General features: G+C 44.4%; 1 protein-coding gene across 1 annotated transcript; it reads left to right on the top strand.

Annotated features, from left to right (window-relative positions):
* The first annotated feature begins 235 nt into the window (after positions 1-235).
* On the top strand, positions 236-19,806 carry LOC310844989 (uncharacterized protein). The gene is made up of 2 exons (XM_083739840.1): positions 236-888; positions 19,263-19,806. The coding sequence occupies exons 1-2, from the start codon at positions 278-280 to the stop codon at positions 19,789-19,791; spliced, it is 1,140 nt and encodes a 379-aa protein (XP_083595966.1). The 5' UTR covers positions 236-277; the 3' UTR covers positions 19,792-19,806.
* Positions 19,807-21,852: the final 2,046 nt, after the last annotated feature.

The following is a 21,852-nucleotide window of genomic DNA, read 5'->3' as shown; positions in this document are numbered from 1 at the left end:
TTTTTATGTTTTGTATTGCATTTTTCTGTTTTTATTTGATTGTGATAATGTTTTTTCTTTTCTTTCTTTTTTTGGTTTTGATTGTGAAGTTTGTTCTATTGTTCAAAATTGCAATAAATATCTTTTTTTAAAAAAAGAATATTTTTGGCAAGCTGGGTCAATTTTTTTTGGCAAGCCTATCAACAGTTGCTGGTAGACGAGGCCACAGCAGAGGCACAGACAATTGTAACGGCTGCAATTTGGTGTCAGCGTGGTGCCAGGCATATTCCAGAATGTAATGGACTCTCACCTTAAAGGGACTCCTGGTGCCACCCCCTTCTTTGATGATTTGTTGATCGCCTGGCCCACGCCAGAGGAGCTCGGGGACTGCCTCCGCACCGTCCTGCACCGTTTCCGGATGGCAGGCCTCAATGTGAAGCAGGAAAAGTGTCTACTAGGAGTGCCCCAGGTGGACTTTCTGGGATTTGCGGTGGACGCAGAAGGGGTCCACCTAACCAGTGACAAGGTATGGGCCATTTGTGATGTCCCAGCGCCCAAGGGCAAGACTGAACTTCAGGCCTTCTTGGGACTATTGAACTTTTACTTCACCTTCCTTCCTCATAAGGCAGCAGTAGCGGAGCCCCTACACAGACTCCTAGACAAGTGGGCCCCTTGGGTGTGGGGCCAGTGCCAGGAGGCCGTTTTCCAGGCAGTCAAGGACTTGCTCGTCTTGAACTCAGTCTTGGCACACTTCAACGAGAGGCTGCCAGTGGTGCTAGCATGTGGCACCTCACCCTACGGCATCAGTGCTGTCCTGGGACACCAACTCCCAGACGGAAGAGAGGTGCCGGTATATACTTTTCCCAGATGCTCACCGCAGCCGAGCGGAACTACTCACAAATCAACAAGGTGGGTCTGGCAATCGTGAAGGGAGTAAAAAAATTCCATGATTTCTTTCTTGTATGGGCGACCCTTTACCATGGTGACTGATCAGGACTGACCTTTACCACGGTGACTAACCATGGTAATGAGCCAGTGTGGTGTAGTGGTTAAGAGCAGTGGACTCGTAATCTGGTGTACCGGGTTCACGTCCCTGCTCTTCCACATGCAGCTGCTGGGTGACCTTGGGCTAGTCACACTTCTCTGAAGTCTCTCAGCCCCACTCACCTCACAGAGTGTTTGTTGTGGGGGAGGAAGGGAAAGGAGAATGTTGGCTACTTTAAGACTCCTTAAGGGGAGTGAAAGATGGGATATCAAATCCAAACTCTTCTTCTCTTCTTCACAAGCCTGGAGCTCCTTCCTGACCGCCCCATTCAGGCACAAGAAGTTGCAGACCATTCCGTAAAAGATAGGGTCATCTCCTGGGTCCTGGACTGTGTGTGGAGGGGATGGCCCAGCAGCAGCCCCAGGCCAGAATTCACTGGCTACACAACCTGCAAACATGAACTATCAGCCCACAAGGGGTGCCTGTTATGGGGAAGCAGGATTGTCATTCCCCAGCCCCTCTGCAAAAGGGTCCTCACAGCCCTACACCAGACACACCCAGGGGTAGTGAGAATGAAAGCCCAGGCCAGGAATTATGTGTGGTGGCCGGGGATCGATGGAGAGATACAGGCCTGGGTCAAACACTGCCAGACCTGCCAAGAATCCCGCCTGGATTCCCCAAGGGCCCCAGCCCAGTCCTGGGAGTCCCCCCAAGCACTATGGCCATGCCTGCACGTGGACTTCGCTGGCCCCTTCCAGGGAAAAAAATTCTTCATAGTGGTGGACTCCTACACCAGATGGTTGGAGGTCGCACTGGTACTGTTCACTTCTACGTCAGCTGTGCACCTCCCTTTGTATTCAGTAGCTCTTAGAAGTAATGCTTACACCCAGGTGTTAATGGACCGTTTGCAAACTGCCATAAGTCTCACCTTTCCCCTGGGATGCCTTTTCCGTGAGAGTTAGGCCCTCCCATCCCTGTGAATAGTTAGGGAAAACATGAGATGGAGCTGCCTGCTGCCATGTCTAGTTTGGTTCTGGCATTGGCTCTTGGTGGCAAGGCCAATTCTGGTGTCACTTCTCAGTGGATTCCATGTGACCTGTGTATCATGTGGATGAGAATGGTTATCTCCTTCCAGGATGTAAGGGCAGTCTGTCAGCCAGGCTTCTCTTCCTCCTGAGCCACTTTACCCGTGTAGGTGGGGAAAATGCCACTGTAAAGCAGTGAAGAGCAAAAGAAAATATTGGGGCGACCTGTCACCTGGAAAAGAGCTTCCTAGATGCTTCTCCCCAGTCCCTAGCAACAGCTTTACTTCTGCTTTAACCTACAAGTTTCCCTATCTCCCTGCCTGACCAGTGCATTTTCTATACTTAGTATGCATAGAAATTGGGCTTTTAGTAACGCAGCTCCAGCCGTCTGGAATAAGTTGCCAGCTGAAATCAGAAAAGCACCTAGTATTTTGATATTTAGGCACCTTATTTAAAAAAGGCTAATGCATGTAACCCTATCATTTTGCTCAATAACAACTGTATGATTTTATAAATGGTTTTATGGGGTGGTATACACGCAAGTTTTACTCAGAAATGGCCCATTCAGGTTAAGGGCCCCAAGTTAGTCATGACTATTAATTTCAATGGTTCTACTCTGAGTAAAACTTAATTGAATATCCAGGTCCAACTCCAGAGGGTGGCAAATTGGGGAAATTTGCCAGGGACCCAAGGTCAAGAGAAGACCCAGAGGTCTAACAATGTTTTATTTAAACTTTATTTATTTAATATTTCCCCCCTCAATCCAGAATTCTTCATGCTTGTCCTCAACACACTGCTTTCTGATTCTAGATCCTGCTGTCAACAAGCCTAGGGGTGGCTACTTAATATGTGAAAACCCTCATGATTTTGTTTTTCATGCTTTTTCTTCTGTGCACACGCCCCAAATGAACATCAAGAAGGAAATGGTGATTGTGATCATGCTATACACACTTCCACAATGCCACTGGTCAGGTGTAGATACTTCCTGCACCACCAGTGCTGAGATAGTCTGTATCTGTTGTCAAATGGACACACTGTAGGGTAATTCAAGGTAGGGCTGGGAAAGATTCCCTCTTTGAAAGCTGCAGAGCTGCAGAGAACAAAATTACAGTAATACAACAAAATGGCTGCAGGAGAGCAGCATGGCAGCAAAAGATAGAACAAGATAACTTCAACACAAAAGCGCATGTGAGAAAATGGCTGCGTGACTTGGCTCTTTTGTGGAGTCAGCCAGAGCCACGCCCATCTCCCAGGTCACATGCAGGGGGAGGATAATCCAGTCAGTGGAACGAAAAGTTGCTTTCTGACTGGATATTCTCCTGCCTGTACCCATTCTAGGGAAATAGGGAATGTTGCATTTGACTGTACCAATGGATACATCCAACAGGTTGCCTTGTATGATGACCACTGGCAGTAGAGAGACAGGAAAAATGAGTCCCTGTTAACTTTCTTCGACCTCTCAGTGGCTTTTGATACCATTGATCATGGTATCCTTCTAGAGCAGCTGTCTAAGTTAGGTGTGGGTGGCACCGCTATGTGGTTCTTCCAGTCCTACTTGGATGGTTGTTCTCAGAGGGTGTTGCTTGGAGAGTGATTCAGTCCCATGGGGCCTTCACTGTGGGGTTCCATAGGGTTCAATCATATCCCCTATGCTTTTAAACTCCACTGCTGAGTGAAGTCCTTACCGGCATTAATGAGCGACTCTCAACCCTTCCAATAAAACTCACCCAAAACCAACAGGCTATGATTATAAGCACTTATGCACCAACACTGGATGCCGATGAAGACATTAAAGAAATGTTTTACTCTCAGCTGGAAACCATCCTATCAGAGAAACCTAAGGAAGATAAAATTAGCCTCCTGGGTGATTTTAATGCAAGAGTTGGGCGAGATTTCAATCTGTGGCCTGGGACTACTGGGAAAGAAGGAATTGGCAACAGCAACCAGAACGGAACCTTACTTTTGATGATATGTGCAGCACACAATCTTGTTATTACCAACACACCCTTTCGACAGAAAAAATAACTTGAAAACTTCATGGAGGCTTCCTCGGTCAAACCACTGGCACCTCTTAGACTATGTTATTGTCCGTGCTAAAGATCGCCATGAGTGCTCCTTATCAGAGCTATGATGAGATAGAAACTGTGCCACTAAGAAAAAGACATATGCCAACGCTAAGGCTGAGGTTCAAAGAAGAACCAGAGAACTAAAAAACTAAAAAAGCTCAAGAGATCCAGCACTTAGCTGACACTCATGATGCACAGAGTTTCTTTAAAGCCACAAAGACCATCTATGGGCCAATAAATCATGGCATATGCCCCCTACGCTCAGCAGACGGTACCATACTTCTAAAAGATAAAGAAGCTATTGCATTAAACTGGAAAGAATATTACCAACAACTCCCCTGTAGCTGCTGAGGTCCTCTCACAAATTCCGCAAAACCAAGTTAGAGATGAGCTTGCAGTATCTCCATATCTGGGAGAGTTGTGTACAGCTATTAATCACATGAAAAATAACAAAGCCAGCAGACCTGATGGGATGCCTGCCAAAGTCTTCAAAGTGGGTGGAATTGAACTTACACAACAACTTCACAAGCTTATTGAAAAAGTCTGGAAGAGAGAAGAGATCCCAGCAGAATTTAGGGATGCCAAGATTATCAATCTCTTTTTTAAAAAAAGGTGACAGACATGATTGTGGAAACTATCAAGACATCTCTCTATTAGCTGCGGCCGGCAAAATTCTTAGCCAACAGTTTCTTAACAATTTCCGAGGTGACCCTTCCCAAATGGTTTTCAGCCTTCTAGGGGGACAGTGGACATGATTTTCACTGCTTGACAACTTCAAGAAAAATGCACAGAGCAAAACCAACCCCTGTATATGGCGTTTATTGACCTGACTAAGGCCTTCAACACTGTAAATTGTAAAGCCCTGTGGACTGTCCATCTGAAAATTGGCTGGCCAGATAAATTTGTGAACATCATCCATGAAAATATGACAGCAACACTTTGTCGAAGGGAAACTCCCCACCAGAGTAGAAATCGTATATAGAACAGATAGAAAGCTCTTCAATCTGAGCAGGCTGAAAGCAAAGAGTAAGATTACTATAACTTCTATCGTAGAGCTTCAGTATTCTGATGACAATGTAGTGTGTGCACACTCAGAGGATGACCTAAAAACCATCCTAAATATCTTCACAGAAGCTTACATAAAGCTTGGCCTGTCACTCAATATCCAAAAAAAACCAAAGTGTGACACCAACATAACCCCTCTGCAGCGCCACACATCCAACTCAAGGGTGTAACGTTAGAAAATGTCGATCACCTCTCCTACTGGGCCGTTATCTTTCCACGAGGGCTGACATTGATACCAAAATCCAGCATCACCTGAGCTCTGCAAGTGCAGCTTTCTCCCGATTGAAGGACTGAAACATTTGCAGGGAAACCAAAATGCTTGTTTACAAAGCTATTGTACTACTAACCTTACTGTATGCTTGTGAAACATGGACCACTTATAAAGACCATCTCCAACTCCTCAAAAGATTCCATCAACAGTGACTCTGAAAATTTTTACACATCACTTGGGAAGACAGGCGAACTAATGCCAGTGTACTGAAAGAAGCAAAGATCTTCAGTGTTGAAGCAATGATTCTTCAACATCAACTTTATTGGACTGGTCATGTTGTGCAGATGCCTGATTATCATCTTCCAAAGCAACTACTCTATTCTGAACTTAAAAATGGAAAGTGTAATGTCAACAAAAGAGGTTTAAAGACTGCCTCAAGGCAAATTTTTAAAAATGTAGTATAAACACCAATAATTGGGAAACACTTGCCTGTGAGCTCTCCAATTGGAGAACAGCCTTTACCAAAGGTGTCATGGGCTTTGAAGATGCTCAAACACAGGACAAAAGGGAGAAATGTGCTAATAGGAAGGCATGCTTGGCAAATCCACACCATGTTCAACTCCCGCCCTGAAACCAATGTGCCCACTGTGGAAGGACATGTGGATCCAGAATTGGCCTCCACAGTCACTTACGGACTCATTGTTAAAACTATGTTTATGGAAGACAATCTTACTTGGCTATGAATGATCGCCAGAGAAGTAGAAGTAGAAGAAGAAGAAGAAGAAGAAGAGGAAGAGGAAGAAGAAGAAGAGGAGGAGGAAGAAGAAGAAGAAGAAGAAGAAGAAGAAGAAGAAGAAGAAGAAGAAGAAGAAGAAGAAGAAGAAGAAGATCCAGAGGTTTGGATACATTGTCAGCAATATGCTGATGACACACAGTTCTGATTCTACTTCACATCTTTCCCCAATAATGGACTGGATGAGAGCCAACAAACTGAAGCTCAATCCATGTAAGAACTGAGGCCCTGTTAGTGGGTGGTTCTCTAGAGCTGATGGCTGGGAGGTTGCCTGCTCTTGATGGGGTCACACTCCCTTTGAAGAAGCAGGCACATAGCTTTGGGGTACTGCTGGATCGTTTGCTGTCACTCAAAGCTCAGGTGGTCTTAGTGGCATGGAGTGCCTTTGGCTGGTGGCCCAGCTGCGCTCTTATCTGAGCCGGGACAGTCTAACTCCTGTTGTCTATGCTTTGGTAGCCTCTAGGTTAGATTATTGCAATGTGTTATACATAGGGTTGCCTCTGAAGATGGTTTGGAAACTTCAGCTAGTGCAAATTTAAGTGATTGGGTTCTTCATTGGGGCAAGATGGTTTGAGCATATTACACGGATCCTTGTGAGACTGCACTGGCTGCCAGTTAGTTTCCAGGCCCAATTCGAAGTGCTGGTTTCGAGCTATAAAGCCTTAAACGGCTGAGGACCGCAATGTCCCAAGGACTGCCTCTCTCCATAATAAAGCGTGTTCTCATTAAAAAGAGAGCACGTGTTGCGGATGGGGCCAGACAAAACACCCACGGTTGCCGGCCAGGCTGATTCAAGGGGCTTGGATCAGATTGGAGGCTGGTGTTACTGGGGTAAATTTGATGTTGCCAATTTAGGGGTGGGATCAGTGGTTATTTAAGCAAGGTCCACAGCATGTTCCTTTCTCTTTCGCTGTGGACACCGGATCACCCGCCCTCCCTCCCTTGATTGGGCTTCCGCTTTGACCTTGCTATGCCTGTCATGGGGTCGTTCGCATTGGTGTGGGGGCCTGGTAGGAATTTTCCTTTTGGCTGATTAGTGTGTGCCAATTGGGTTTTGCCTACTGCGTAGCAAATCGTCACAACTTGTAAGGTTGGCGGTTAGGCATTGGTTAAATTGGTTGGTGGAGGGGTATGGATTGGCTGTGCCTGCCCCTCCAATGCTGCTGCTGCACGGGAATTCCATTAAAGGAATTCTGGGGCTTACCATCCCTTCGTCCAAACCCCTGGAATCGGGTGCGGGCCGCGTAAGACCCCAAGGAGCAAGCGGGGAGGAACTGAAGGGTCTGTGTCTCAGCCCCAGTTGCCCTGTTCTTGTTCCTCCGCACTGACTCTCGCTGGAATCCGGGAGTCAGTGCTATCCCCCAAGGCGGGGGGGATAGCTAGTCATAACCAATGCCTAAGCAACCACTCACAATTTGTATGATAATAAAGTTGTGGCCAAAATTATGCCAAAAACCTTAAACAAAAATTATGTGTGATGTGTGAGTTATTGGAGTAGGGGTGTTTTGGGGGACCTCAGCACGCAAAAAGATTACAGGCCTTATAGCTGCCTCTGCACCTCCATACATTCCTTAGAGAAAGGGAAGGTGGATGAGTCATGCTCCGGATATTTAGTCTTGGACTGTTTCTGAGCCACCCAGTGCAGCTGGCATGCTAACTCTAGCTCTAAGCAGAATCCAGACATGGAGGATGGGCTATTCAAAACATGCCCCAAGCACTTAGCACAATTTCACCCATTTTTCCAAATTACACCAACAGTCTCTTTCCATGCTAAGAGAAATGTGTGGCTTTGGAAGGAACTTACAAGGGGACATTTTAAAGCTCTAACAGCCTATATTTCCACACTTTACTATGCTGCATGTCTTGTGATTTTATGTCTCTGCCAGGGCTGTCTCATCAAATAGTGTGTGAGTAATGATAATGTTGCTTTTTTACAAGAAGCCAAAATGCTTCAACTGTTAGATAGCCGCAGTAGATAGGGCAGCCTGCAGCTGGAATACGATTTCTTTGTACTCTTCAGCAAGTATAGAACTCGTTTACACCTGTTAGTGGTCAGGATGTGGTTGTAATAAGTAGACAAGTGTCAGCAGTCCAGATCGACTCACACTTGTCAGCTGGAGATATTTAGAGTTTGTGGCCAGGATGTGGTTGTAATAAGTACGCATTTGTCAGCAGTCCAGATCGATTCACACTTGTTAACTGGAGATGTTAGAGCTTGTGATCAGAAGGCGGCATTTTTGCTTGGCTTAGCAAGTAATTGCATAGGAATACTGACCAAATAAGGGAAATAATAAATAATGTTAGTAGGGAAATTAGGCGGTCTTGATAGGCTGTAAACCTTGTAGTATCCAGGCAATGGGGAGACAAGGGAGGGGACCTGCACTTTGGGTATAGGGAATATAAGCTTATGCTTTGCCAAAGCTGGGGTGTGCCTACTTTGGACACCCACTCTTGCAAGAACGTTTGGTAATCAATAAACTCTTTGCTGCTTCACCAATTTTGTTCAGATTTTATTTTGAGGGTCTCAAGACCCACTTCTAACATAGTACTTGCCCTAAACTTGGATCTAGGCATCCAGGGAATTCTCATTTTATTTTACTATATCCAGTATTTTTTCCCCTTTCAACCAAATGGCAAATATTAAAAACCAACACACACACTTTCATTCTATAGACTAAAAGAATCCCTAGCTACCCAAAAGCCCAGAGAGTGAGTTCAACAGTTTGCTACAGACCCACACTAAAGGAAAAGCGGGGGTGGAGAAGGAAGGAAGGAAGGAAGGAAGGAAGGAAGGAAGGAAGGAAGGAAGGAAGGAAGGAAAGAAGGAAGGTGGGTATACCTGATCTTGAAGCAAGAGGAGCACAAAGTCAGGGACCAGCAATCTGTGCCTTGAGTAGTAAGTTAAGTTGTCCCCTTTAAAATTCTGTGCCAGCAAGGCAGCAGAAGTCTCGCCTGTTCCTTTGGTACATATGCCAGTGAAGTCTAGGTTTGTTCCTTGAGAGTGACGTGTAGCCAGAAGGAGGCTCTGTTGGAGTTGTTAGCTAGCTAACTATGGCTAAGCTAATTTGAATACGCTTGGAAGTTGGTATATAACTAACTTCTATGTTTAAAGGGGGAGGCCTTGCTTAGTGAGTGAATAACCACAACACCAAGTCTTTTTGGACTATGGTTGTTCCTTTCAGTTTACTTACTGTGTTCCATCTACCCACCCTTAACCAATCATGTGTGGAGGGACCTTCCTTTGTTTTCTTTCCCCCTGTGGATCACAAGGGGGCTGGGTGCACTGCAAATCTCATCTCCAGTGAAACCATAGACACCTGTCATCTTAACTTGTCAAGAGTGACTCTAGGAAAAGTACGACAATGTACAGCTGGGATCACACCTACCCTGCACTTTGAGTTTTTTGTTTGTTTGTTTTGTTTATGCATTTTACAACTTATATATAATTCATCATTCATAATTCATAATAATTCATCATTATCTTTTCCCTTGATCTCCCAGGCATTCTCTCCATGGCATTCTAGGTAGTCTTTCGTTGGCTGCATAATCTATTATTCCACTCATTTTCATCTCAAATCTTCCTTTATTTAATGTTTTCTGCTGTTCATATGTTCATTCCTACTTGTAGGTTAAATTGACTATTATACCCTCTAAAATACTCTTTGGAACTTCTCCTACCTGGGCAATTATCTTTCCACAAGGGCCGACACTGATGCCGAAATCCAGCATCACCTGAGCTCTGCGAGTGCAGCTTTCTCCCGATTGAAGTGTAGAGTGTTTGAGCACTGGAACATTCACAGGGAAACCAAAATGCCTGTTTACAAAGCTATTGTACTACCAGCCTAACTGTATGCTTGTGAAACATGGACCACTTATAAATGCCATCTCCAATTCCTCGAAAGATTCCATCAACAGTGTCTCTGAAAAATTGTACACATCACTTGGGAAGACAGGGAAACTAAGGCTGAGTATTGGAAGAAGCAAAGATCACCATTGCTGAAGCAATGATTCTTCAACATCAAGTTCGTTGGACTGATCATGTTGTGCAGATGCCTGATTATCGTCTTCCAAAGCGACTACTCTATTCTGAACTAAAAAATGGAAAGCGTAATGCCGGTGGTCAACAAAAGAGGTTTAAAGACTCTCTCAAGGCAAATCTAAAAAAATGTAGTATAAACACTGACAACTGAGAAACACTGGCCTGTGAGCGCTCCAGTTGGAGAACAGCCTTTACCAAAGATGTCATGGGCTTTGAAGACACTCGAACTCAGGACAAAAGGGAGAAACGTGCTAAGAGAAAGGCATGCTTGGTAAACCCTTACCGTGATCAACTCCCACCCAGAAACCTACCGTATTTTTCTGTCTATAAGATGCCCCCTTGTGTAAGATCCCCACATTTTGGGTGACTAAATTTTAAGAAAATGAGGGAAGATGGCCCAAAGTTGTTGAGCCTCTCTCCTCACGCAGTTGCGGGGAGGAAACAATCCCTAGATCATTTCCTGCACGCAGCAGCATTGGATGAATTTGCCCTTCCTCCAGCCATCCGATTTGCAGGAGTGCAACCTCCCCTGATGCCGCCACGCATGGGAAACGATCCAGGGACTGCTTCCTGTGCACAGTGGCATCGGGTGAATTTGTGCTCCCACCAAAGAGCTGGCTTACAGTATGCAGCTTCTCCCCCCCCCCCAGCTGTGGGCAGGAAGCACCCCCCAGATCACTCCCAGCTTGCTGCGGCATCTGGGGAAGCCGTGCTCCCACCAACCGAATGGCTGGCGGCACAGCACTTCTCTCCTCGCCCCCCGCCATGCTACTATTTGTGTATTGGACAACCCCAGTTTTTTGACGTGATTTTTGAGTCAGAAAACCTCGCCCAATACACAGGGAAATACGGTATGTCCCCACTGTGAAAGGACGTGTGGATCCAGAATAGGCCTCCACAGTCACTTACAGACTCACTATTTTTTGTTGTTTTTAAAAAAATATATATTTTTGTTAAATTTTAAGGATCACTGAGTTCCAACAGTTTTCGAGGAAGTTCAAGTCTCCTGTGACTACTTTATCTATCCTTTTTGAATGTTTGGCAATCTGCTCTAGGAGGACATCATCCAAGCCTTCAGTCTGACTCCACAGTCTATAGCAGACACCCACAAAAAGGTCACTGTTATTTCTCTCTTCTACAATTTTTGCCTAGATTGATCTTTGATTGATTCTTCCTTGTTCAATCTATCACTCATGTCATGTCATGCTTACAGAATACCTGCTGCCTGCGGATTAAATGAAAGGAGATTTGCAGCTACGACAGCATACTAAAGACATGGTGTTTACTGTAAGAAAAGCCCTAAGAAGATAGCTGGGCCTCCCTACCTTTGTCCTTCTCCCAGTGCTAGTAATTCAACCAGGAGGAAGAGGCACTTTCAATCCACAAAGCAACCCAGAAACCAGATTTAGAAGGATAAAAGAAACCTGTGCCATCCCGAGAAGGCCTGTAGCTGGTGCGCACTACCTTAAATCAATATAGCAAATTGTAATCTGATCTATAATATGTGAGGTCAGATGAAAGAGGTGTAATAACATAATAAAAGCCTCTTTCAATTGCGTAAGTGCCACTTCACAGTAAAGCAGTAATCATAGGCAAATCAAAATAATCTTATTGACACTGACTGAACCACGAAGGGGAATGAGTTAAGCACATATGATGGGCACGAGTCCCTATGCCAGAGATTAATGAGGGTTTCAATGGCATAGCTGAATACGTCAGCCAGGCACTTACAAGAGCAGGTCTTAGCTACCCATACCCATGTAAATCAGCTTGGGCTTGAAGATGGCCTTAGAAGCTCCAAGGCTTAGATGTTCTGCTCTCTAGTCTACACCACTAAGGTCAATCAGATTCATGAGTTTTCAGTGGTGGCCCTCCACTTGAATGCTGCTTGACTTACTTCCTTGCTACCCTTAAACAATCCTTGAAAACTGTTTTATCCCAGTAATCTTTAATAATAATAATAATTTATTTGTACCCTGCCCATCTGGCTGGGTTTCCCCAGCCACTCTGGGGGGCTTCCAACGAAGATTAAAAATACATTTAAATGCCAGACATTAAAAGCTTCCCTAAACAGGGCTGCCTTCAGATGTCTTCAGGTCTCTGTGGAAGTCGCCCAGAGTGGCTGGGGAAACCCAGCCACATGGGCAGGGTACAAATAATAAATTATTATTATTATTATTATTATTATTATTATTATTAGGTAGTTATTTATCTCTTTGACATCTGATGGGAGGACGTCCCACAGGGCGGGCACCACTACTGAGAAGGCCCTCTGCCTGGTTCCCTGTAACTTCACTTCTCACAGTGAGGGAACCGCCAGAAGGCCCTCGGTGCTGGACCTCAGTGTGAGGGTAGAGATGCTCCTTCAAGTATAATCAGTTTCATTCCCTTTATATTGTTTTATTCTGATGCTGCTCTTCAATTTGTGTTTCTTCACTTGTTTTATTTTCAATGTTTTTAGAGGCTGCCCAGAATCAGAAACTCTATCAAGGTTCCTGATTGCAAGTGTTAGGACATTTTTCTGGGTGCTGAAACAGAGCAGATCCACTTATTGTGTGGAAATTACATACAAGTTAATGAAGGCATTAGAACACACATAATTAAAACAGAAGATAAAAGACAATTACACTTTTAACAATTACAGTTATAGCTTTTTTCTTTCAAGAAAATTCCAGTCCTTCAGGTTTTCTTCAAGCCTTCATCTTTCTCCTTGTTGCACACCCCCAGTCACAGTTCTGCATTCCAGCAACTTACCCAGTCCCCACCCATTGTAGGACGCAAGTTGGCGAATTTCCAACATATTTGCACCAGAGGGCAATTCTCAGTACCAGAGCTGCATAACACAAAGGCCTGGCTCATTATTTTCTTTGTGCTTTCAAACACAGACTCAGTTATCAGAACAATTCCTAAAAATGTCATTAAGAAAGGACAAATCAGCAGCATTTCAAGAAGCAATGACAAAACCTTCAAGAAGGATCTGTACACAGGCCCAAATCAGCACACAATATAACCGTTAACTGCCCTGTTTCTTCTTTGGCAGCCACAGAAACTGCTTAGCAACCATGCTTTCACACTGTGTCCCACCAAAACCCAATTTTTCCAAGCAGGGCAACGTGATGTTATTGAAGACAAGACCTTCCTCTCTGTCTTTCCAGTGCCAATAAAACACAATGGGTGGAAGGGTGAAAAAAGTTTATTTGATCCTGCAGAATACAGACTTGATAGGATGTTTCCCAAAGACTGAGTGCTGACGTTTAAAGCCCTAAACAACTTCGGTCCTGTATACCTGAAGGCACGTCTCCATTCCCACTGTTCTACCCGGACACTGAGGTTCAGCACTGAGGGCCTTCTGGCTGTTCCCTCACTGCGAGAAGTGAAGTTACAGGGAACCAGGCAGAGGGCCTTCTCAGTAATGGCGCCCGCCCTGTGGAACGCCCTCCCATCAGATGTCAAAGAAATATGTGTTGTGTGTGTTTTTTGTTAACAAGATCAGAAGGGTACTGTGCCCTGTTGTAACAATTCGGGACTGCACATCTCATGCAGGCGCATGATGACCCACTTTTAAAGTATCCCAAGCCTCTTTGAAAAGATTAACAGGGCAACATCTCTGGAAATTAATGACGTCGTACCTAATTGTTCACAAGTGTGGATTTAAGATACAGTGGAACCTTGGTTTTCAAATGTTTTGGAACTTGAATGGCGTAAAGCCAGGTAAACCCGGAAATAAATGCTTCCATTTTCGAACGTGCCTCGGGAGTCGAACTTCCAAGGAGGCTTCTGTATTGAGTTTTCTGTATTAATTTTTCTTTTTGAGGCTTCTGTGTTGAGTTTTTGGTTTTCAAATGTTTTGGAAGTTGAACCGGTTTTCAAATGTTTTGGAAGTTGTTAGAAAACCGAGGTTCCACTGTACTAGGAAACACAATGGAAGACGATTTTCCTTGATTTTTATTAACCTCCTCTTTGCTTTCCTCTTTGCAAAGGGCTTGGAGGACTTTTAACATGCCTCCAGAATAAGGCCATTGCTGACTTTTCACGCACACCATTGCCTGCCAAAATGAAGCAGAAGCAGAGAGAGAAAGAATGCAAACTGCCATAAGTCTCACCTTTCCCCTGGGATGCCTTTTCCGTGAGAGTTAGGCCCTCCCATCCCTGTGAATAGTTAGGGAAAACATGAGATGGAGCTGCCTGCTGCCATGTCTAGTTTGGTCCTGGCATTGGCTCTTGGTGGCAAGGCCAGTTCTGGTGCCACTTCTCAGTGGATTCCATGTGACCTGTGTATCATGTGGATGAGAATGGTTATCTCCTTCCAGGATGTAAGGGCAGTCTGTCAGCCAGGCTTCTCTTCCTCCTGAGCCACTTTACCCGTGTAGGTGGGGAAAATGCCACTGTAAAGCAGTGAAGAGCAAAAGAAAATATTGGGGCGACCTGTCACCTGGAAAAGAGCTATGATGAGATAGAAACTGTGCCACTAAGAAAAAGACATATGCCAACGCTAAGGCTGAGGTTCAAAGAAGAACCAGAGAACTAAAAAACTAAAAAAGCTCAAGAGATCCAGCACTTAGCTGACACTCATGATGCACAGAGTTTCTTTAAAGCCACAAAGACCATCTATGGGCCAATAAATCATGGCATATGCCCCCTACGCTCAGCAGACGGTACCATACTTCTAAAAGATAAAGAAGCTATTGCATTAAACTGGAAAGAATATTACCAACAACTCCCCTGTAGCTGCTGAGGTCCTCTCACAAATTCCGCAAAACCAAGTTAGAGATGAGCTTGCAGTATCTCCATATCTGGGAGAGTTGTGTACAGCTATTAATCACATGAAAAATAACAAAGCCAGCAGACCTGATGGGATGCCTGCCAAAGTCTTCAAAGTGGGTGGAATTGAACTTACACAACAACTTCACAAGCTTATTGAAAAAGTCTGGAAGAGAGAAGAGATCCCAGCAGAATTTAGGGATGCCAAGATTATCAATCTCTTTTTTTAAAAAAGGTGACAGACATGATTGTGGAAACTATCAAGACATCTCTCTATTAGCTGCGGCCGGCAAAATTCTTAGCCAACAGTTTCTTAACAATTTCCGAGGTGACCCTTCCCAAATGGTTTTCAGCCTTCTAGGGGGACAGTGGACATGATTTTCACTGCTTGACAACTTCAAGAAAAATGCACAGAGCAAAACCAACCCCTGTATATGGCGTTTATTGACCTGACTAAGGCCTTCAACACTGTAAATTGTAAAGCCCTGTGGACTGTCCATCTGAAAATTGGCTGGCCAGATAAATTTGTGAACATCATCCATGAAAATATGACAGCAACACTTTGTCGAAGGGAAACTCCCCACCAGAGTAGAAATCGTATATAGAACAGATAGAAAGCTCTTCAATCTGAGCAGGCTGAAAGCAAAGAGTAAGATTACTATAACTTCTATCGTAGAGCTTCAGTATTCTGATGACAATGTAGTGTGTGCACACTCAGAGGATGACCTAAAAACCATCCTAAATATCTTCACAGAAGCTTACATAAAGCTTGGCCTGTCACTCAATATCCAAAAAAAACCAAAGTGTGACACCAACATAACCCCTCTGCAGCGCCACACATCCAACTCAAGGGTGTAACGTTGGAAAATGTCGATCACCTCTCCTACTGGGCCGTTATCTTTCCACGAGGGCTGACATTGATACCAAAATCCAGCATCACCTGAGCACTGCAAGTGCAGCTTTCTCCCGATTGAAGGACTGAAACATTTGCAGGGAAACCAAAATGCTTGTTTACAAAGCTATTGTACTACTAACCTTACTGTATGCTTGTGAAACATGGACCACTTATAAAGACCATCTCCAACTCCTCAAAAGATTCCATCAACAGTGACTCTGAAAATTTTTACACATCACTTGGGAAGACAGGCGAACTAATGCCAGTGTACTGAAAGAAGCAAAGATCTTCAGTGTTGAAGCAATGATTCTTCAACATCAACTTTATTGGACTGGTCATGTTGTGCAGATGCCTGATTATCATCTTCCAAAGCAACTACTCTATTCTGAACTTAAAAATGGAAAGTGTAATGTCAACAAAAGAGGTTTAAAGACTGCCTCAAGGCAAATTTTTAAAAATGTAGTATAAACACCAATAATTGGGAAACACTTGCCTGTGAGCTCTCCAATTGGAGAACAGCCTTTACCAAAGGTGTCATGGGCTTTGAAGATGCTCAAACACAGGACAAAAGGGAGAAATGTGCTAATAGGAAGGCATGCTTGGCAAATCCACACCATGTTCAACTCCCGCCCTGAAACCAATGTGCCCACTGTGGAAGGACATGTGGATCCAGAATTGGCCTCCACAGTCACTTACGGACTCATTGTTAAAACTATGTTTATGGATGTAAGGATGTTCCAGGATGTAAGGGCAGTCTGTCAGCCAGGCTTCTCTTCCTCCTGAGCTGCTTTACCTGTGTAGGTGGGGAAATGCCAATGTAAAGCAGTGAAGAGGAAAAGGAAATATTGGGGCGACCTGTCACCTGGAAAAGAGCTTCCTAGATGCTTCTCCCCAGTCCCTAGCAACAGCTTTACTTCTGCTTTAACCTACAAAATTCCCTATCTCCCTGCCTGACCAGTGCATTTTCTATACTTAGTATGCATAGAAATTGGGCTTTTAGTAACGCAGCTCCAGCTGTCTGGAATAAGTTGCCAGCTGAAATCAGAAAAGCACCTAGTATTTTGATATTTAGGCACCTTATTTAAAAAAGGCTAATGCATGTAACCCTATCATTTTACTCAGTAACAACTGTATGATTTTATAAATGGTTTTATGGGGTGGTATACATGCAAGTTTTACTCAGAAATGACCCATTCAAGTTAAGGGCCCCAAGTCAGTCATGTCTATTAATTTCAATGGTTCTACTCTGAGTAAAACTTATTGAATATCCAGGTCCAACTCCAGAGGCTGGCAAGTTGGGGACATTTGCCAGGGACCCAAGGTCAAGAGAAGACCCAGAGGTCCAACAATGTTTTATTTAAACTTTATTTATTTAATATTTCCTCCCTCAAACCAGAATTCTTCATGCTTGTCCTCAACACACTGCTTTCAAAGTAGGCTGATTCTAGATCCTGTCCTCCACAAGCCAAGGGGTGGCTACTTAATATGTGAAAACTCTCCTCATGATTATGTTTTATTTGAGAAAAATATTTAAGAAAAATATTTGTACAATGGTATTCATAAAAGTGAGTTTACAGCAAACATCCACATATACAGTAAGAACTATGTAAAAATGTAACATTGGAGGTCAATTTTAAAAAGCCCCCTCCCCAGCAGTGATACAGATGTAGAATAGAATGTCCCTATTTTTATCTGAGGAATGTTGGAGGGTATGGTACACAGTCCCCCAAAGCTCCACCACTTCACCATGCAGTTGTCCACATAGCTTTGTCTTGTGGTTCCACTACGCTTTAGCTCAAGAAGATCAACAGCTACTTTGGGGCTCAAATCAGTAATTTGGTCTTTGTGGAACCCTTAATTTCCTCTTTGATCTCCCGCCTCCTGATGATGTCAGGTTCACAGAAACCCTGCTGCATGTGGATTTAATGAGAAGAAGAGAAAATGAAAAAAAAGAGAGATGAGGGGGGAGGGAAAAAAGAAATAAAGGAAAAGAAGACCAATGCATTTAACAGAGTAAATAAAACTCTCACAGCATTCCCAGCAAAACATAGATTCAGATTTTCTTGTACTTCATTATAGCAATACTGTACAGCCTTCATCCCCCTGCCCAGCAGAGGCTGCGCACAGCTATCCCATAAGCCAAGACAGCAAGAGGCTATCCCAGAAGCCAGATCCCTCTTGCTGTTCTGGCATCTGGGATTCAGAATATTTTTTTTTCTTGTTTTCCTCCTCCAAAAACTAGGTGCATCTTATGGTCTGGTGCATCTTATAGAGCGAAAAATACAGTAATTAAAAAGGTTACTTTTTCAACAAAGCAATCATATTCTTACATAGCCCCACTACCCCGAATCAGATTTGTCATTTTAGCATTTATGCTATATTCCCTAACTCTAGTCAATAAAGTCCTCTATATTTTTTGCCCCAGTTGTAGGCAATGGTTATTATGGCTGCATATAAGGGTCATCTCTCCATCATTTGTCAATACTACTATCTTAATTTAGCTGAAAAGAAGGCCCACTTAGTAGTATATTTCCTTGATAACATCAGGTCAGAATGTTGTTATTTGGGGACATTTCCAAAAGATATGTAGTATATCGACTGAGGCTTTTTACACCTCTAACAAAAGCTATCAACTGTTGAGTATTAAGACACTTTGGTATTAAATGCCTTCTACAGATAAATTTCTAGACACTTTCCTTAAGGCTTATGGTGTCTTGTGGTGCATTCAGCCATACCCAGATGTACAGAGTTTGACTTTATGTTGAGATCCGTAGAGACACCATTGATCCTTTGCTGAAGAGGTTCGCCAATCTTTCAGACAGCTTAATTCTCTCCTCTTAGGCAAAGATCACAAGACGTCCTGGTTGGTAGCCAGATTCTGCGCCCAGAATTTATTCCCTAGAATAAAATAGTTTACTAGGGAAATGCTGAAGTAGCCCTTTGGGGCGCCTCATGGTCAATTTTTTATGGTAGCCCAAATCTCAGTTGTACAGGTGTATGTATATATCTCAATTTATTTATTTTTAACTCATGACTTAAGTATTTCCTTCTCAGATATCATACAGTACCAGAAAAACCAGGGTTTTTTGTTGTGGTTTTTTTTTAAAAAAACAAGGCCTTAATCTGCTCAAGAATTAAAGGTGTACCCAAGTGAAACCATTTTTTGAAGTGAGTCTTGTAATATCTAGTACCTGAAGGGAAAAATAGTCCACCCTTTTGTTTTATTACACAGAGTCTTGGATTCTGTTTCAAGTCTTTTCTATTGTCAAGTAAAGTCTACAAAAATATTTTCACAATCATCAAGGGTTTTATAGTGAACTCCCAGCAAAGAATTCATTTGAGAACACAATTGTTTTTGAAGCAGATATTTTTCTGTGCCGCAATTGTTTACCCGTGACTACTGATGTAGTAGCCAATAATAATTTCTCATGGTTGTGTGCCAGGGACTTTCTGGATGAAGAGGAGTGGTTGGAGGCACCAGCCAGGGAGCACCTTAGAGAAGCAGCAGAGGAGGAAGACTCAGAGCCAGGATTGTGGTGGTGGGACTCTGAAGACATGTCAGAGGAGGAGGGAGTCTGGGAGGCAGAAGAAGCAACAGGCTCAAGGGAAAGAGAAGAGCCAGAGGAAGAAAATCCTTCAAAGGCAGGGCAGGGTGCAGAGGAAGGCACCTCAGGTCCTGGACCTCAAAGAGAAGAGGAAGAAGCTGCAACCGAAAAGCTGAAACAGCTTCTCAGCAGCTGCCTGGTCCCACCTCCTCCCTTGACTCCAGTGTCATGCAGGTCTTTGCATGTAGCTGAACAGAAGGCTCAGAAAGCCCATGGGGGACCCTTCCCACCAGAGTTTACGCCTGCTTGGGAAACATCCAGAGGAGGGGGTTTAGGAGGAAGCAGGAGGGGCAAAGTCTTGGCAACATCACCACTGAGGGCAGCCATGCCTGTGGGCATTCTGCTTGTATACTATTTTCTTGAATAAGAAACTGACTTATGAGTCTCCAAGTCTCCGTTCTATCCACTCACCTGAGACTCCGGATGGGCGGCCACTGTCACATGGCACGGCCGTGGTGGGTTCAGGAAGGTTGCCATCTTCTGGCGCAGCCAGGGGCGGGAATGGCTGGCACTGCTCACCTCTGGCTGCATCGGGCGCTCAGGTAAGGGCGGGCATTGCCTGCTCAGCCAATTGAGGGCTGGGGCTTGGGGGCTGCAAGCATTTAAGGGGGTGGCCAGGTGTTGGCCACCCTGTTAGCCAATCATTCTGGGATTTCCCCACCCACCCAGTCCTTAGGGGCCTGCCTGAGGGGGGAAGCGGGCACGTTACCTATGGACCTTGCTATGGTTTATTTGGTCAGCATATTTGGGGCCAGGGAGGAATTTAATCCTGCAAGCAAACTGACCAGCTTGTAGGTTTTCGCAACTTTGGCAAAAAAAAGGCATTGGGTTGCACCCTTAGTCAGAGGGGTACCTAGGTAGGGGGGTACAGGAGGGGTGACTCTGGGAGACCAATGGACCAAAACACCTCTCCCAATGGCAGCCTGTGTGGGATTGTGCCATTCAATTCACGTTGGGGGTGACTCCCCAACACAAGTTACTATCAGATAGCAGGAGGGCTGCCTGATGCAGGACACGTGCCCAATGCCTTAGCCAAACCTACTCTTTCCTGCAATCAATCACGTTGTGGCCTAATACAACCCAACACCTGTCTCCTGTGTCATTATTGTGGCCCTCCCTTCACCTGCCACTGCCATTATGCACCTGCCAATGACCCTGCTCTGGCATTGTGTTTGGAGAGGTTGGCTAGGTCTTGAGTCATCCATATTTCATTAATCAACAAGCTTTACCTGTGTGCCATATTTGTAGGCTAATTCACATCAGATATCATAGTATAATTATTATATTCCCAGGTTTCTTATCTATCTGAAGCTACCAACTTATTATTCTTCAAGTGCACACTGTTTGGTTTCCGCTGCGTAGAAGGAAATGCTTCCTTATTTATCCATGTGAAGGATGTTGGTTCAGGAGCTGCATAAAGTGCAAGTTCAGTACCAGGCACCACCTGCACCAACAGTCATGGATTCCCCCAGAGAATAATAGGAAGTGTAGTTTCTTCAGGGTGTTGAGTTGTTTAAAAGGTAAGGGTAAAGAACCCCAGACAGTTAAGTCCAGTCGCGAACGACTCTGGGGTTGTGGTGCTCATCTCGCTTTACTGGCCGAGGGAGCCAACGTTTGTCCACAGACAGTTTTTCCGGGTCATGTGACCAGCATGACTAAGCCGCTTCTGGCGAAACCAGAGCAGCGCACAGAAATGCCGTTTACTTTCCCACTGGAGTGGTACCTATTTATCTACTTGCACTTTGATGTGCTTTCAAATTGCTAGGTTGGCAGGAGCAGGGACCGAGCAACGGGAGCTCACTCCGTCATGGGGATTTGAACTGCGACCTTCTGATCGGCAAGCCCTAGGCTCAGTGGTTTAGACCACAGCGCCAACCGCGGGCCTTTGAGTTGTTAGAGGTTCCTTATTCCCCTCACAGAGTTACAATTCCCAGAGAGTTTTAACAATCTATCAATTTTCCCCAGGGAACTCTAGAAATTAAAAGTTATGTTTACAATTAAATTAAAAGTTCTGTTTAAAAGCAGAAAAGATGCACTTATTTATTCACTCCTCCTTCACAAAGATGTGGTATATATGTTGCTACAAAGGTTGGGTGCCAAGTCCCCCAATCTCTGCTGAGCAAAGGCAAGATTCCAGCATGTCAGAGCTGGTTCTGTTGCAGGTCAGCACAGAGACTCAGAGATGAGCAGTGAAGTTGATTCTTTATTCAAGGAAACAGAATACAAACAGAAAACCTACAGGCAAGACCAACCCCAGTAAAGCAGTTGACAATCTGTGCCTCCTATTTTCCCCTAAGTCTCCCCTTTGGCTGGATGTTTCCCAGCAGTCTTAAACTCTGCCAGGGAGGGGCGCCCCTGTGCTCTCTGTGCTACTGGCCCTGCTACATGCAAGGCCCTCCATGTCCTTGGAGAAAACGGAGGAAGGGAA

This window comes from Podarcis gaigeae, assembly GCF_964106915.1.
Source record: "Podarcis gaigeae genome assembly, chromosome: 5".
Taxonomy (NCBI): domain Eukaryota; kingdom Metazoa; phylum Chordata; class Lepidosauria; order Squamata; family Lacertidae; genus Podarcis; species Podarcis gaigeae.
Note: the sequence above shows the minus strand (reverse complement) of the source record. Positions and strands in the feature narration are given on the sequence as shown.